Genomic DNA, 19196 nt, shown 5'->3' with positions numbered 1-19196 from the left:
GTATTGTGAATAAAAATTATGCATTCATCATTAGAGTCAGGACCACGGACAATTAAAACACAATTATGTTTTTGGGGCATTCCACGTTAAATCAATCACTGTTGAAACCAACCCCTTCTGATTTCGTGGATAATTTTTTTTTTATTTTCTTTCTCAATAAAGTCATTTCTTATAATTTTAATTTAATTTAATTTTTTTTTAATTTTAATTGCTTTCTAGTGTATAGCCGCAATTACGGCCTTTTACACTTTTTGCCTTTATATCGCAAACTGCTTTACTTCTTCTCCTCTGCCTTCCGTTGTGCGGCTGTGGCCCGACTTGTGCTTACACTGTACTGCATCATTACGGTGATGTTCTGCAACCTCCTTTGTGCAATGGAGGTGCAGTGGCTAGGGAAACCACAGAGAAAACCTAGCCAGTACAGTTCGGTTTGGGTGAAGCTCCAGTGATCGATAAAATTCCCATTTTACCGATCACTGGATCTTCATCCCGCGCCTAGCGATCAGAGACCTTCGTTCGAACCCGACGTGTGGCTAAACTGTCACCCAGCCAAGTAGTAATCATGCTCGATGCTACTTAACTTCGGTGATCGCCCGAACCACGCGCGTGCCGAACGGCTACCTTAGCCGCTTTTAAGTCATTTCTTATAATTTTTTTAAATCATCTTACCCAATCAAAAAAGCAAGGTTCTGAATTTTTGAAAAAAATTTTTCTATTATTTTCAAAATTCCATTACTTTGGCAAAAATAGACTTATCAGGACGTTTTTTTTTTTATATTTTGTCTCAAATATTGTCTTATTTTCAGTCTTGAAATTTAAATTATTGTCAGTTTTGAATTTCCTCTTTTTGCAGTGGTAATTTTTTTTTACTTTATATCTTGACCTTTGTAATACTTTTTATCTTGAATTCAATGTCTTGAATTCGATTTTATATTAAGTGTCAGATTTGGTTATTGTCAGTTTTTATTTTTTTTTATTTTCAGTGGTGAATTTTTTTTACTTTCTTGTCTTGAATGTTGTCTTACTTTTAGTCTTGAATTTTTTCTTACTTTTTGTCTTGAATGTTGTCTTACTTTTTGTCCCGAACTTTGTCTTACTTTTAGTCTTGAATTTTGTCTTACTTTTTGTCTTGAAGTATGTCTTACTTTTTTGTCATGAGTGTTGTCTTACTTTTTGTCTTGAATTTCGTCTCACTTTTTGTTGTGCATTTTGTCTTATTTTTTGTCTCGAACCTTGTTTTACTTTTTGTCTTGAATATTATCTAACCTTGTGTCTTGAATTTCGTCTTATTTTAAGTTCTGATTTATATCTTATTTCTGGTCTTGAAAATTGTCTTATTCTCAATCTCAAATTTCGTCTTTGATTTTGACTTCTTATAAGGTTTCAATTTTGTCTTTTTTTTTTGTATTGAGTTATACAGTTAACTTGGTGTTATTTTCAGACTATAATTTAATTTTATTTTTGGTTTTGAATTTTAGTTTTTCATCCCGATAAGTCTATTTTTTCAAAAGTAATGAAATTTTTAAAATAAAAGAAAAAATTTTTTCAAGAATTCAGAACTTTGCTTTTTTGATTGGGTAAGATAATTTTAAAAAATTATAAAAATGACTTTACTGAGAAAGAAAATTAAAAAAAAATTATCCACGAAATCAGAAGGGGTTGGTTTCAACAGTGATTGATTTAACGTGGAATGCCCCAAAAACATAATTGTGTTTTAATTGTCCGTGGTCCTGACTCTAATAATGAATGCATAATTTCTATTCACAATTCTCAGTAAGTATATTAAAATAATGTATGATAAGAGTATATTTGAAGTTGCGATTGCGTGTTATGATTTCGTTCTTCAAACTTTTACAGAGTTCGAACTTTTTGAAATGAAAAATTTATGTATAACTTGAAGTTAACAATTGCGTCGTTGCCAAACTTGATATTTATTCTTTTTTACTTTTTGGTAAACCAAGTCTAAATAAATTTTGGTAAACCAAGTCTAAATAAAGTTTTATTTTTGACCCGGATATTCATAATCTTACACGCTAAGAATTTTATGGTAATGATTCTCATCGAGGATTTTTAATAGTTACCATACTGTATAGTAATTTTAGAATTTTATACAATAATGCTATTAAAAACCATCATATGATGCTAACTATTAATATCCCCGAATAATAATCACTTTCACCAATAATAGTAATCACTCACATCACAGATAGCAACATTTATAATTTTCGGTAACAATGTTTACTATACCGCCATGGTAATAGTTACCATCGCGTGTGTAAAAGTCACTTACTAGCTTGTTAATTATACACTCAATTATATATATTATTATTAGCGATAATATATAAATATATATATATACATATAATTTCTAATCATCAAAATGGAGAGAATTTTTTCTTTATCGTAGTCTTCTTTCTTCTTTAGTCTAATTTTTAATTTTATGACAATTATTCTTATCGAAGATGATAATACTTGCCATACAAAGTTGTAATGATTACGATTACGAGATAGCAGCTACTACCATCACTCTATTGTGAACAATATTATCGAGTGATTGTAACATCTGTCATGGGATATGTTAATAGCTACTATTTTTGTGATAATGATTATTACACTAATTAAACACCCGAGATGGTAACTATTGCCACCGTGTATTTCAATTAATAACATATTATATTGTGAATCTTATAATAATCATGAGATTAATTGATATCACAATAGAAATTACTGAATATAACTAAAACTTAAATTACACAATTTCGATAGGTTTTTAAGTTCACAATATGAATTTAGTAATTTTACCTCATACTTTTAAGTAAAGTTCCCTATATTTCTTCCTCCATTCATTTAAAATTTAGCCATCACTCCATGAATTTCACCTAGTTCAAAATTAAAATTACTCAAATTAATTAGAAAAATTTACTTTCAAATTAGCTGTCAATAAATATTTTTTTCTTTACCATTATTATTAAAATTAAAAATGAATTCTAGTGTGTAAAATGGCGCAAAAAAAAAAAAATTGAAAGGTATATTTTAAGAGACATTGACACGTCTTGTATCGTTAAACAGAGAGTGACCGTCCAGAGTACCGGCATTACCACAGTCCGATGACAATGAGCTAACAAAGTTGGTAAACACACGGAAAAACATACGCTCGAAACATCTTGAAATATATATAAGTAAGTACACACGTCGGGATCATCATACATCACTCATTTCCTCTCAAATAACTTACAAGACTAATATATTCCATAGTAACTCCCACGTTTTTTTTTTTTTTGTTTTCTTTGTTTTTTTACTTAAACATCAGGAAAAGGAATAAATATTAATAAAAATAAATACTCAATTATATTGGTCTTTGGTTTAATATTATACAATGGATATTTTTTTAAAAATAAACAATAATTATACATATATATTTTTATAAATTAAAATTTTTTTATGGAATGATCTAACTCGATTACAAGCATTTTTATCTATAAAATAAATATGTAAATCATGACACTACTCCAATAAAAGAAAAAAAAAAAATTTTTTTGTTGTGCGTAACCACAGTCGCCTATCAAATTAATGTCAAAAAAATAACAAGCATGACTGTTAAGAGGTAGTCAGTTCAAAATTAAATTACAAATTTTCGAAAAAAAAATTGCTGCAGTGTCATTGAGTTCCAATTAAATTAATTTATATTTTTTTAATCGAAAGGGAAATAGAATTTTATGTAATTACAATAAATATTCGATGTTTCTTTTTATCACGGAGTATGTAAAGCTTTTTACAAAAATAAATAAATCTGTAATAATAAATAATCATGCGAAATTAAAAATAATAATTGGTTTATTTATTCAATTATTTATTTATTTAAAAGTTACTCAATAAATATTATCAAAAATTAATATCCGTGTTACTTGACAATTATTTTTTATCTAGTAAATACTGTACATGTTTATATAAATAATTATAAAAATTACATATTTTCATCTAAAAAAAAAGTTACACTAAATAATAGTTAATTAAATAAAATATACAATTTAATTGCAGAATCGTACATTTCGTATTTTATGCACATACATTTTTTTTGTCAATCTTAGCGGTGATTTATTTACATCGGAAAATTTAATTCAATCTTTGGATTAAATTTTTTTTTTAATTATTAAATATGTGCAGTAATAAGCGAGTGTTAAATTAAAATTATAAATATTACTATTAATTTATTAAATAAATTATATTAATATATTTATTGAACATACGGCGGTGAATGTCGGCGATTATTAATTTTAAAATAATAATTATTATTTTTCTTACTTTTAAAATCGATTAATAAAAATACATATAATTTAATTTTTTAAATTTATAAATTTTTTTTATTATCGAAAATAAGTACTATCGCTTAAGCAAAATGATATGTAAGAAAAATATAAAATCACAATGGTGATAATACAATTTGACGATTTATATTCAATACTCGTTTATTATTATTGTTGATGTTCTTGTTTCTGTTCTCGTTGTTGTTGTTGTAATGGTTGTAACGAATAAATCGTCGTCTTGTTCTATTACGCCGACTTACTCCGCCTTGCCATCCTCAAGAAGACTCAAGATTATTTTTAAGATGATCGAATACTTGTACGATGTATTCTAATGCATTCATATAGTCACGGAAAATTAACCAGTCACGTAAATTTCGGTAAGTATCTGATGAAGACATTGCACGGAATTCATCAGACATTGTGTCACGTGTTACGTCAGGACGCTGATTTACTCCTCGTTCCATCATTGCAACTTGGAGTTCACATAAAACCTGAAAATGTACGTATGTCATGAATGTTATGTTTTTAGCTTTCGATTGATTCTTAACGGTCACATGAGATACCAAAAACCTTAGGAAATTTGAACTCCAAAAATCTCTATAATCATCCAGTTTTTGTAAAAAATATGAGATACATTTTTTGTAGAGAATTTAAAGAGCTACAAATTATGTCTCTTAAAATTTTTCCTAAAACTCAATATTTTCCGAGATATTTATATAAAACCAAGTATACTTTTTATTTTGTAACTTTTTAAGTATTCACGTGAATTTTTAATTTTTTTTTTCACAAAAATGGATACAATTTGTGGAAATTAAAATTTTTTTTGTTAGTCCTAAGATGAAATGATTTTATTCTGCAATTATTTACCAAAAGAAGTCATTTATTCTGTTTTTGGCCAATTTTTTTTTTTTTTTTAACTGAAAATTGAAATTTATGACAAAAACTGTTGCTCACTTTTAGAAAAAGAGGTTGAATAGATTCTGTGACCGTTATGATTCAAGCCATAAGTGTGATTATTAAGGATTGAAAACTTCTAATTTTTTAATTTATTAATCGGTTAAAAGAAAAAAAAATTGAAAAAGATTAAATACTTACAGAACGAAGTTTATGTTCAGTTTCTTCAAACTGTGTCTGGAAGGCCAGTTGGTTATTTTTCTGATCAAAAGCTATTTGCTCTAAGCCAACTGCAAATTTTTGCATGTACTCATATGTATTTAACAATGCATCATCAATCTAGAATTTGAAAGAAAATAAACGTTATTTATAGAAAATTTTTTTGAAGATACAACCTAGCAAATTCAATGATACCGTTATTTTTTTAACTTCCCGCTAAGAAAATCGATGATTTTCATAAAAATTCGGAAATCGATATCACCCCAAAAAATCGAGTTTTCATCAGATGTCGACGTTTTGAGATCTTAGAAAGCTATTCTGGCTATTTTTAGAATAATATCCTAGTGTCCATACGTGTGTGTGTGTGTGTGTGTGTGTGTGTGTGTGTGTGTGTGTGTGTGTGTAGATGTGAACGGTCTATAACTTTTTAACTACACGCTAAGAATTTTATGGTAATGATTACTATCTCGGAGTAGTAAAATTAATTTTTTTCTTGTGATATCAATTAATCTCATAACTATTGTAAGATTCACAATATAATATGTTATTAATTAAAATACACGATGGCAATAGTTACCATCTCGGGTGTTAAATTATTGTAATAATCATTATCACAAAAATAGTAGCTATTAACATATCCCATGACAGATGTTACAATCACTCGATAATATTGTTCACAATAGAGTGATGGTAGTAGCTGCTATCTCGTAATCGTAATCATTACAACTTTGTATGGCAAGTATTATCATCTTCGAAGAGAATAATTGTCATAAAATTAAAAATTAGACTAAAGAAAAAAGAAGACTACGATAAAGAAAAAATTCTCTCCATTTTGATGATTAGAAATTATATGTATATATATATATTTATATATTATCGCTAATAATAATATATATAATTGAGTGTATAATTAACAAGCTGGTAAGTGACTTTTACACACGCGATGGTAACTATTACCATGGCGGTATAGTAAACATTGTTACCGAAAATTATAAATGTAGCTATCTGTGATGTGAGTGATTACTATTATTGGTGAGAGTGATTATTATTCGGGGATATTAATAGTTAGCATCATATGATGGTTTTTAATAGCATTATTGTATAAAATTCTAAAATTACTATACAGTATGGTAACTATTAAAAATCCTCGATGAGAATCATTACCATAAAATTCTTAGCGTGTAATGAACCGATTTAGATGATTCTTGCGACAATCGAAAGAGCTTATTAGTTATCAACTTTCCTGAAAATTTCGGATCATTTGATCAAATAGACTCGAAAATATTCCCGAATTGCGAAAAAAAATTGTTTTTTTTTTTTTCATATTGTTTCGATTTCTCAGAATCACCTTGAACAATCGAACTCAAAATCTGATCAGCTCTAAAACTTAATAAAACGCGCCGATTGCTGCCTCAACAATCTCAAACGGTTAATTTGTTCGAGAGATATCATTAGAGAGAGAAATGATAAAAAACGGTTTATCTTTGAAGTAACTTATCCGATCAATTTCTACATTTTCTCAGTTTCAAAACAGGCTCGAAGTGTTTGAAAATGTATTCACAATATTTTCGAGCTCCTAGAGCCAACCAATGCCTAAATTTTTTTTTATTATTTTGGATAGTAATTGATCTAGTAAGAAAGAATTTTATGTAAGCGTCAGATTCAATTTTATAGGGTATCGAATTTTTAATAGTCATCCTTAGAAACCATTATACCCACTGGCTAATTTTTGTAAGAAAAATTCTTTATGGAAATCCCATATCATGTTTTCAGAGAGATCCCATAGAAATCCAACAAGAATCCCATAAGGTTTGTTTATAAGAATCCCATTAAATCTTTATATAAATCCTATAAGACAATTGCAGCAATCTTGTAAGATCTTTATAGAAAACCTGTAAGATTTTTAAGGGAATCCCATAAGTTCCTTACAGGAATCCTGTAAGATTCTAGCCCGAATCTTTTAAGATCTTTGAAAGAAATCCATAAGACTATCACGGGAACTCCATAAAATCGTCACATGAATCCTATGATATTTTTACAGGAATCCAATGAAATTCTTACGAAAATCCCATGAGATTTTTAACAGAATCTCATAAGATTAACACAGAAATTCTATAAGATCTTTACAAAGATTGCATAAGTCCTCCAAGTACAAATATAATATTTATAAGTATCTCAGAAAATAAATTAAAATGTTCTGATCGTCTCTGAAAAATATCTCAGTCATAAAATTTCTTTACACAATTTCACATATAAAATGAATAATATAAATTTTAAACTCGTTTACTAATGGTATGAATGAACAGTGTAAACATGATATAATTTCGATACAAGAAATTTAAAATTATGCAAAAATATTCCGGTCTTATTGAATTTGCCAGGACACTAATTAACAAAATTGATGAATGATAAGATGATTGCTGAGAAAAAAAAAATAAATAAATAAGCATCATATGATGATGTGTGTACTGACCATCCGCACCTCAAGCTTGTTTAAATATTCTTTAGACAATTTCTCGCCAAGCTGCTTGGGTATCTCCTCGAAACCAGGTAGCCAATCATAGCGATAATGTTTCCACGACGAGTGCATTGAATTCATACTCGAGCTGAACGATGCTTTGACCTGTAAAAAATAAATAAAAGTAATGTTGATTAAATAAAAATTGAATTGGATAATTGTTATGTAGAGTTAGTCACAATTATTTAATGCGTAAATACGTGGAAGCAGAAAGGGAGACACCAAGTATTTTATGATCTGTAATCGGTGACTAAACAGTATTATTAATGTTAACTGGCGCCACGACATTTTATTTAATTCAATTTATATGTATAAGTGAATTACTGAGAACTGACAAGTGCATACATTTAATCGGCACGCGTCTACTGACATCCGCTCAACTTGATATACTGTTCAATTTATTAATTCAAGGTGTAAAGTAGTATACAGTTACAACCAAGTAATAACTATCGTAAACATATTCAAATATTTTTGTAACAAAAAGAAAGTGTCTCAAATAGTGAGATAAATTTCCATCTCGAACGATTTTTTTTCCCATTTATTTATTTATTTATTTTTTTTTTTTTACGGATATATAAGTACAGTATTTGTTACTTGCATGATTTTATTAAAACTTAAAAAAGCTAAATGTGAGATTTAAAGGTCCATTATTCAGAAAGTAAGAAGTAATTGTTACTGTTCTTAATACATTTTTTAAATATCCCATACCGTTATGGTAATAATTAGTTGGAACTATGGAATAAACGCCCCTAATTTTTGGAAAGAGTTACCATAATTACAGTTATTATTCCTATGGATAAGAGTTCTATATTATGTGGTAATGATTACTGTACTCATGGAAATAGTTCTTATAGTCATGTGGGAATAAATCTCATATCCACAGTAGAATGGTTCCTAAAAGCATGTGGGAATAAATCCTAGGTATTATTGGAACTATTCTCATAATAATTCCCATATTAGGATGGTAATTGTTACTCTACATTATTGTATAATAATTCCCATCATGCTTGGTAAGAATTACTATAATATTAGGGAATGATTACCGTTATAATAGGGTACTAATAACTATAGTAGTATAGTAAGTATTATTATACCATTATCGTGATCATCACCATAATAGTATGGTAACTATTACCACATTATTGTAGCCTCATTGCTATATTAGTATTAGAATAGCATAATCTTATCGGATTAATTATCACAATAGGATGATATTAATTACGAGAGTAACATGGTAATTATTATCATGATTTTCAGAAATTCTTAATATCATGGGAATGGTTATCATAATAATACAATAACTATCATCATCACAGCATAGAAATTATTACTATAATAGCATAATAATAATTACCAGATTATGACGGTAAATATTTTTATATCATTAGTAGTATCTACCGTATGATATGAGAATAATTCCTACATCTTTACAGTAACAATTACCATAAGACGTCAGAGCGCTTACCATAGTTCTATAAGAATAATTTCCGTTATACAGAAATGAACCCCATATACACAGCAATGATTATCACAATTTTCTTGAGTATTATTTCCATAATCGGTATTGCCAAAAAAAATTCCCCCATTCAATATGGGAACCATCCCCATAAAATATTGTAATAACTATCATCAATTTATCCCTGCCTAAATTTTTTTTTCATCAAGCAGTTTTTCAACTCCAAACCGTTAAATTAATTCTTCATTCAAAAATTTTTTTTTCCCACTATATAAATTTAATTACATAAGAAATCAATCCACGCAAAAAAATTTTCATTGAAAAAACCTCTCAAGTTACAAATACATTAATAAAACGATTATTCCATTTTATACATTCTCTTCTTCACCTTCTTTTTATTATTATTAATATAAATATCAATGAATTCCATTGAATAAAAAAAAAACTATATGTATACATAAAATGACGTACTACTAAGTCAACCAGACTCACGCGTATCATTTAACAAAATGTCTTATCAACGTCTTGCGATTAATTCCGATAAACTCGTGCGCTTGTTATAATTTGATCTGTTACAACGCCACCTGATATAATTATCCTCATACTATGCATACATCATCTATATATATATATATATATATATATATATATATATGTATATATATATATATATTAAATAAAATTACCCATTAATAAATAAAACATAATTTTTATTATTTGCACTCAATAGCAAATCCTTCGATGGTGGTCTACTAAAAAAAAAAAAAAAAAAAAAAAAAATTAATAAATAAAAATAAAAGCCCTCGGAACTCTACATAACTGTGACTAAGTCTGCTCGCGTTGACTCTCATTCTAAAACTCTTACTCTTTCTCTACTTAAACTCTAAAAGTCCTTTTGGATGTTTAAATTGGCTTGACTTTATGCCGCCCAGTAAATTACGAAATTTTTAGGTACCAAGGTAAAAAAAAAAGGTAGAAAAGAAATTTTTAACGCTTTACTTTGTGTGTAAACCCAACAACACGACAACCTTGGAAATAACTCAACTACACTTTCGCGTCAACCGGTTATTATTTATAATACATTTTATTTTTATTTTTTATTTAGTTTTAGTTTTTTTTTTTTTTTTTTTTTTTTTTTATGAATGACCAAAGTCTTACTTATACATAATTAAACACGATTTTACGATAATACCAGCCCTCAATCTGGGAATATAATCTGGGTCTAACAAATAAAAGGATTCAATCCGTGCTCCGACACAATATTTTACGACTAGACCGATTATCTCTTTCTTTTTCTCAACTACACTATTTCAATAATTTATGTATATTTTTATGAGTTATAGAAAGTCACTGACTTAGATTGTTTTACAGTGCACAGTAATCTATAAAATATTTGAGAAATAGAAACTGAGGTAAAAAAAAAATTTGGTCGAAAAAAGTTCACGTGAGGTTCGAAATATGAGACAATTATGAACTTTAAGTTGATCATTTTTGAAACTTTTGATATATTCAAGATAAAAAAAAATTTCCGACTAAACGATTTTCCGGAACGTTTTTCTGAATTATGTGGAAAAAATAATTTGACGTTGTAATTTTTCTAGTTTGAAGAACTTGAAAAAAAAAAAAAAAAAAAAAAAAAACTTTGAAACCAACTATGAACAATTTTTGACTAAAAGTTTTTCAAAAACTAGATCGAGAATGAAAATTTTTTACTCTTGAATTTTTTTTTAACTTCCGAAAATGAAGAATTCAAAGTTTAGAATAGTCTCAAATTCGGAAGTTTAGTTATGAACTTTTTTTAGATAAAGGGTAAAAGATCTAAAAAAAAACCCGAATATGAAATTTTTACTAACTTGTGATACATAAAAAAAAAAGTTTTCAATAATTTACAAATAATTTGAATTTTCCAAATAATTTGAACGCTTCGAATTTTTCAGATAATTCGAAAGCTCCTAAATAATTTGAATTTTTCGAAAAAAGGGAAAGCTTCCAAATAATTCGAATTTTCCACATAATTCAAAAATTCACGAATAATTCGAATTTTTCTAATACTTCGAAAATTTCCAAATCTTCAAATTTTTCAATAATTCATACATTCGAATTATTCAATTCAAATTTTGAATTGAATATTACTTCAATTCGACTAACATAATTCGTAAGTTCAAATCATTCATACACCTCTGGTACAATCATAAAAAACGCCCTCTATACCATAAGAAATAACTAATGGGTTCAGCTTCCCCTTGTCCTCAAATTTATTACCTAATTTTAAGTCCATCCCCTAAAATATGGTGACAAAAAATCTAAAAATCAATGTATTTACATCTCATATATTTAAAAATCTATTCTATATTTCGTCAGACGTCACCACAACAAAAAAAAAGTATTCAATTAATTTCGTACATCCTCAGCAATAATTATTTCCAATCAAAATCCATTGTGATCCGATAGTTCAAACCCAAAAAAATTTTTCTTCACTTTTTCATAAATTTAATATCTAAAATTTATATTACCAAAATGTCTAACTTAAAATTATTCAAATTTCGAATATATATTAATTAAAAACCAATATATATTATAAAATATAAGAATTTATTGCCAAAGGCAAAATACCGCCGGTATCCGTATATCCGGTCTGCGCTTTAGTATGCAGTCAGTGTATGTCTGATGATGAAGCTTCCGATTTTATCAAAAAAAGTTTTTTTTATCTTTTCTTTAATTATTAAAGAAAAAAAAAACGACAAAAAAAATTAAAATTGAGTGTTAAGAAAAAAAAATTATGATAAGTTATAGTAAAAGCTGACGTAAGAATCCGACAGCAGACAGTGCGTCGCCACAGAAGTCTGTATCGTAAATGCTACACCTGTCTCATCATAAGTACATTCAAGATAACATTACAAAGACTCCCTTTTTTCATATTTTTTTTTTCTTTTATATATATATATATATATATATATATATATATATATATTATGATCATTATTTCTATTATTATTGTCTTGGATGATCTAATCGACGATTATGCCATAATACTATTATATACATCAGAATATTAAACATACAAATATATAGATGTTAAACGAGAAAAACATTAAGGCGATTTGTATTTAAGTTCTTAACTAAGTATTTACATTAGTTTTAACGAATTTCCGGTATGATGATAAATTATAATAAATATATAACCAGTTGGTATGGGAATTTCCCATAACTTTAAAATAACATAATTATTTTTTTTATTATACTGTTGATTATTTTAAATATAAAAAAAACCGGCTTGTTTTATTGTAATAAGCATAACTTAAATTTACGTGCACTGAATAAATTATAAACTTGCTTATTTGATTAAACGTATTTTTAGTCTACTCTATAAATCATCAAGTCGAAAAAAAAAAAATTAACTTAAACTAAGAAAATTACGAAGAAAAAAATTTTGGATCAAGAAAATTTTTTCGTGGGATTCATATTTTGGTTGGTGGCTTTTTTTTATGAAAAAATGTTTACACTTTAGTCAAGAAATTTTTTTTGGTTGACAAAATTTGATTTTTGAACCAAGTAGAATTTTCTGAAATTGTGAACAATTTTTTTTTTTTTAGACAATTTTAATTTTTGATTTTAGTAGCAATTTTTTTGAGCTCATAGTGTTAGTAATTTAAAACAAGAACAATAACAATTGAATTCCAGGAAATGACTTTCTGTAATGACTTTTTTTTTAAAGCAAGAATTTGGTTAATTGATTCAAGAATCATTTAATGAAAGCGAAATTCTGATTAATTGATCCAAAAGCAGTTTCTTGAATCAAGAATTTTAAAAAATTGACTCAAGAACAATTTGTGAAACAAAAAATTTAGCTAATATATTCAAAAACAAATTTTTTTAAGCAATAATTTTGATTAATTGATTGAAGAATAATTTCTTGAAACGAGAACTTTGGTTTGTTACCCGAGAATAATTTCTTGAAGTAAGTATTTACATTAATTGATCCTTGAATAATTTCTTAATAATTTCTTGAAACAAGAATGTAGATTTATAAATCTAAGAATAATTTCTTGAAATAAGAATTTCGGTTAATTGATCCAAGAATAATTTTTTGAAGCAAGAATACTAATTTTGTAATTCAAGAATAATGTTTGGGATCAGAAATTTCAATTAATTGATTTAAGAATAATTTCTTGAATGAAGACAACAAATTGAACTAAGAATCTCATTTCAAATGAAAAATTTTCTTGATCTAAGTTTTTTTTTTTATAGATATAGATAAACATTAAGCAGCCCGAAAAAAATAATTCTAATAAAAAAAAAAAAAAAACTTACATATTGATCACAAAAAAGTTGCGCATGGTCAAGTGCAGTTTTAGCTTGTAATACAACAGTAGCTAGTAACTGTTCGTCCTTCATTTGCTCCATGTAAATCGATCCATCCGAATTTTCAGCTGCCTCACCACAGGGATTTATCCATTTAGGAGGTGATGTAAGTTGATTATGAAGAGCCATTGATGGTGTTGGTTTACCCTGTACTGATATTATCAAAAATAGTATCAGTAGGCCTGCTAGCCCTAGCAATAGACAAATAAATTCTGTTATTCATTAAAAAAATTTTCATTCATAATAATAAACTTAAATTAGTTATGATTAATTGTTAAAAATTTTCATTAATTATATTTTAATTTCCCATTTTCTTAAAGTGAATTGGCATTAAATGAAAAAACATCAAATGCTTGATGATTACAGTCGTGTAATCCTACCTCAAGGCAACGGAACTGTCATGAGAATGACAATAATATATATGTGCAATAAGGAAAATATAATAAGTCAACATAAGACGTTGACAGTGACGACGACGGTGGTGGCGTTCCACAATAAATTCTTTATAAAATCCGCCAGGGATAAAATGGATGTTAAAAAAAAAGTAATGCAGAGTATTAAACTTACAGTGGCATCGTAAGTACAGTGTATGGTTATAAGAAAATGAAAAATGCAGTAATGGCACACTGTCCTCGCATTACTTGGGACAATTATACCCCATTATTGTCCTGGTGATACTTAAAGATCAGGTCCAGTTTTAAAAGCATGTACTGCCGTCGCTACAATCGTATTTTCTGTCTTATATCTTCAACTAAAATTCCCTCTTTTATCTCTCTCACATGATAATATGCTACCACAGTACTCACTACGACACTACTAAAAGAAAACACAGTGCGGTAGGTCGTGAATTTAATATATTTTAACACAACTCATCATCGCGTTACTTACATTTTATTTTACTAACAATTTTTTTTTTCTTTTTTTTTTATAATTAAAATACGTACTTCGGAAACATAACAAGAAAACCACCTGTGGGAGTCGTTCTGAAGCGCAACAGGTGGTGACATTCCTTTGGTTCATCTCGAATAATTTTTTTTTATTTTTAATTGTCAAAAAAAAATTGTTTTATTTATTTGAATAGAGAAAAGAGAAAATGGAAAATTTGATTGGCAAAAAAAGTAACTTGAAAAAAAAATTTTTTTGGTAGTAAAATAATAAAATTAATTGGATGATTTATTTCATATTCAAGGACAAATAATTTTCTTAACAGAAAAAATTGGAAATTGATTTACTTTTTATAAAAAAAAAATTGGACTGTTTTCATTTGGTAAGAAGCTGATTTTAAATGACCTGGAAATTTTTGCACTATAAATATGTTAGATTGGAATTTTTTTTGTATGAAAGAAATTACATATTGCTAACAGCTCTGTTTTTCTGTAAAGTGAAGGGAAATTTGGATTTTTTTAATTTAATTTTTTATTATTTTTTTTAATGTGAAAATAATTTATACACTGGAAAATTTTTAATAGAATTTTTTACGTCGCTCGAAGTTTTGGAGTTTAAAAAAAAATCACTTCACGTCGGAATTAAGAGTATTTTTTTTTCAGCTTAATGATTTTGGATTCATACCAACCCGTTTTGAATTTTGAAATTGAAATAAATATCCCTTTGGAGTAAATTTCACTTCGGATTTAATACGTGCTCATTCCGCATTTTTTACTGATTTCCTATGGATTATCTTAATAAAATTTGAAAATGAGAAAATTGCTCAATTAATTTACAAAACAATCAAATTTTCAAATTACCAAAAAATCTCATTTTCATATTCTTTCCCTGAAAAAGTAATTTTTCAAGGAATATCGCATGTCAATTTTGTAAGCTATTAAAATTCAACTTTTTCAGAATTGTTTTACGTCATAAATTTTTTTTTTTTTTTTTTACCAAATGTCAATTTTACGTTGCTTATAGAAAAATCCAAAAAGTGAAAAATTTGAAAAATTATTTAAAAACAAAATTTGGCTATCACTTAACTGATTGTTAAAAATTTACACTTAGCAAAAAAAAATATTACTTTTGATTCGACATCAATTTATTGTAAAATTTTCTCATAACTTTTTTTTACAGAAAACATTACAATTTTCCAAGTAAAAATTATTTTTAAAAGAATCTCTAATTTCACACAGAATAAATTACTTTTTCAAAAACTACAAAATTTTTAAAAAAATTATTTTTTTAAATCAAGAATTTTTTTTTCAAATATTTTATTTTCCAATTTTCAAATTTTCATTTTTCAATGACCAAAAAAAAAAAATTCAATTTTTCAGTTCAAAATCAGTTCTCTAATTAAATAAAAAAAAACTACCCTTAATAAATTAAAAATTATAAAAATAAAAAAAAATCTACCTTCGAAACTTTCCTTTGAACAATAAATTTCCTCACTATCGATGTATATTTGATTACATTTCCGAGACATGGGATTTTCCCAAAGATCGTCATGTTAATAATGAATACAAGTGTCATAGATATGTATAAGCTACAGTAGACTCAAAGACCGTTACTACATACGATGACTAATTCGTTCATCGGCTCGCCCGAACGTGACGTCAAGTCATACTACTATATACCCGAGAGAATGGCGTGCGAGACAAAATACAACGCATCGCGAATACTTTAATACCATATACACTTCGATGCCACAATTGTCTTACAAACAAAAATAATTATTAAAAATTCACTACTTAATTTTTTTTCTGTCTGCGAATCAACAAATCGAATAAAAAAAAAAAGAAAGTGAACCATCGTAAAATTTCTCTTTTCTAATAATTTTCAAATTTTTTATAAATATTTAAATGTCAATTAAATTGTATTATTACTTTAATAAAAAAAAATATATGTATATATGTGTGTATATACATGTATATAAATATATATGTGTGTTAAAAGAACGTTAGTAGAATGATTAAAAAAATTGTCGCTTGTGGATTAAGGAACTTTATACCGACGACGGAGATAAATTAATCGAAGCACGACTCGTTGCTTTTCCGGCCGTTAAAAAGCGCGCCAATCGATTTCCGCCGTAGTTTTTTTTTAATTTTATGTTGATAGGCACGTGGAAATACGCAATCATATAAAAATTATTTAGTAATTTAATAATTTTAATTACACAAAAAAAATAATTCACAAAATCACTCGACGCTTCGCGAGAGAAGTGAGCAATAAATTTTAAAGATGTACCGTAGAAAAAGTCGAAATTTTGTTCAAAAAAAAAATTTTTCTTCGTTCAAGAAAAGTTTTTTGAACTAAGAAATTCTTTTTATTAAAATAAGAAAATTTACTTCACTTTTAGGTACAAAAAAAATAATTTCTCGGCACATTTCTTACATTACGAATTTCAAAAAATTTTCTTAGGATAAGAGAAAAATTTCTAGCCTCAATAAATTTTTTTCTTGGTTGAAAAAATGGTTTTTTTTCTTTTTCAATTTAAGTGCAAAAATTATTTAAAGGCAAGAAAAAATTTCTTGCACGAAATTATATTTTTGCACCAAGAAAATAATATTTTCGATTCTTGATACAAAAAATTTTCTCAGAAGTAAAAATTTTTTCTGCCAAAAAATAAGTTTTTCCGTTAATCACTAAAAATTTCTTGTCTCAATAAATTTTTTTCTCTGTTCATCAAATTTAAACACTTGAATTAAAATAAAAATAAACTTACTTAACCACGTGGTAGGACGTATTATTTTTTTAAATCTCCAATTAAAATTATGTCTAATAGGATCACAATCAACACTGTTTCCAATTTCAATTTTACTATTATTATTATTATTTACCACATTATTACTATTATTACTATTACTACAAATATTTCTTTGATTAGATAAATACACTCGTGTAAATTTTCTACAAAACGTCCTATGTAAATTATCAAGAGCATAAAAATAATAATTATTAATATTATTATTATTATAATTATTAAAAACACGATGACTCGTAGTCCTTTGATCGCGCTTCATAATAGCCTCCATTATTTTAAAATTGTCTACTTCCACCGTATCCGTAACAGACATTTTATAGCAATCACAACCACTAATAATTATTAAAGTATAAAAAATATATTTATATAAACTGTCATTTGACAGGTAATTCACAAACAAAAATAGTCTGCACAGAATCACAATCCGTTTAGCACTGGTTCCCGTACTCGGCATGCACTGATTCTTATATGAGGGGGGGAGTAGAGGTAAAGGAAAGAGAGAAGACAAGTCTGAGTTTTAGAGTGGAGGAGGAAGGGTGTCCTGTAGTAGCGTCAAAGTTGAGGATTGGAGGAGGTTATAGGCGGGAGTAAGATGTTTTTTTTCTTTTTTACAGGTACTTATATATTTATGTATGTATATATATATGTATACATATATACGAGCTCTGGGTATGGATGTTACACTAGATAATGAAATTTTACGGACAGTGTTTATATAGTAAAGCACGTGGTTCCTTAAAGTTTTGGAGTAGGAAATAACACCCTTATCCCCACTACTACCAAACAGAGCATGGGTAAATCCCTTCCCCGTGAAATTACTGGATAGTCAGAATCCCTCTCTACTTTTATTTTAATACTACATCGTGTCGTTCATCTGTAGACTCATTCATAACTCCCGGCAAGAGACCAACTACCCCCACTACTTGCCTACAAAGTCGTACGCCAATACAGTATATATATATTCACCCCCACTACTTCAAGGTGATGAGTGTAGTTGAGGATAATACTAAACTTTTCCAATATAATATGATGTCTTATTTTTAGATTTTTTTTTTTTTACTCCTAAAGGATACACATTTTTCCGGTATTAATGTCTCGCAGGAAGTTAAATTTATTTTAAAAAATGTTGACGTCAATATAAATAGACGGTATTAATTGTTATTGTGATTATTGGTTTTTATGTTTTTTAGTGATTGTACAATTTATAATTGACGTTGTAAACCTCTTTTGCGGGACAATTATATTATTGCTCATGACAATAGATACTCAATGTTAAAAAAAATATGTATATATATATATAATGTATTTTATATTTATATAAAACTTTCCGTCAGCTCTAAACCGCGCCCTATAGAAATTTAAAGGTATTTTGTTTTTATTTCTCAGTGACAATAATAAACAATATCTTTTGTTAACTTTAAATACTTCGTAATCAAATATTTAAATACTTTTGTTTATTTTTTTGTTACAATTTATTATTACAAAACAATAATAATAATAGTAATAATAATAATAATAATAATAATAATAATAATAATAATAATAATAATAATAATAATAATAATAATAATAATAATATTAACAGTAGTGTCTCCCTTGAAAAAAAAATTTATAAATATATACATATATAAAATGTATAAAAAATATATTTTCAATAACTAACTTTTAACCGTTTTTCGTATATATTTTACCTGTGATAAATGTAATTTTAATATATTAGAAATATATCTTATAATACATAAAAAAAATATA

General features: G+C 27.0%; 1 protein-coding gene across 4 annotated transcripts; it reads right to left on the bottom strand.

Annotated features, from left to right (window-relative positions):
• Positions 1 to 3362: 3362 nt before the first annotated feature.
• On the bottom strand, positions 3363 to 18150 carry LOC103574919 (uncharacterized). 4 transcript variants are annotated; one of them, XM_008554483.3, is made up of 5 exons: positions 17406 to 18150; positions 13703 to 13965; positions 7900 to 8040; positions 5400 to 5537; positions 3363 to 4795 (listed from the first exon to the last, which is right to left on the bottom strand). In XM_008554483.3, the coding sequence occupies exons 1-5, from the start codon at positions 17896 to 17898 to the stop codon at positions 4580 to 4582; spliced, it is 1251 nt and encodes a 416-aa protein (XP_008552705.1). In that variant the 5' UTR covers positions 17899 to 18150; the 3' UTR covers positions 3363 to 4579. The 4 variants fall into 4 exon arrangements, with proteins under 4 accessions (XP_008552705.1, XP_008552704.1, XP_008552706.1 ...); XM_008554482.3 differs by having other exon boundaries at positions 7891 to 8040; positions 17406 to 18149; XM_008554484.3 differs by having other exon boundaries at positions 7891 to 8040; positions 13703 to 13944; positions 17406 to 18149.
• Between the last annotated feature and the right edge of the window lie 1046 nt (positions 18151 to 19196).

This window comes from Microplitis demolitor, chromosome 9, assembly GCF_026212275.2.
Source record: "Microplitis demolitor isolate Queensland-Clemson2020A chromosome 9, iyMicDemo2.1a, whole genome shotgun sequence".
NCBI classification, from domain to species: domain Eukaryota; kingdom Metazoa; phylum Arthropoda; class Insecta; order Hymenoptera; family Braconidae; genus Microplitis; species Microplitis demolitor.
This window is presented reverse-complemented; position numbering and strand designations above follow the sequence as displayed.

What these genes read in the sequence shown, in the direction of transcription:
- LOC103574919 (XM_008554482.3), bottom strand. Translation starts at nt 17,898, where the DNA reads ATGCCGAGTACGGGAACCAGTGCTAAACGGATTGTGATTCTGTGCAGA. An exon ending in ACGTCCTACCACGTGGTTAA is followed by an intron (nt 13,966 to 17,405) that starts GTAAGTTTATTT and finishes AATGAATAACAG; the next exon opens with AATTTATTTGTCTATTGCTA. An exon ending in CTGAACATAAACTTCGTTCT is followed by an intron (nt 4,796 to 5,399) that starts GTAAGTATTTAA and finishes GTACATTTTCAG; the next exon opens with GTTTTATGTGAACTCCAAGT.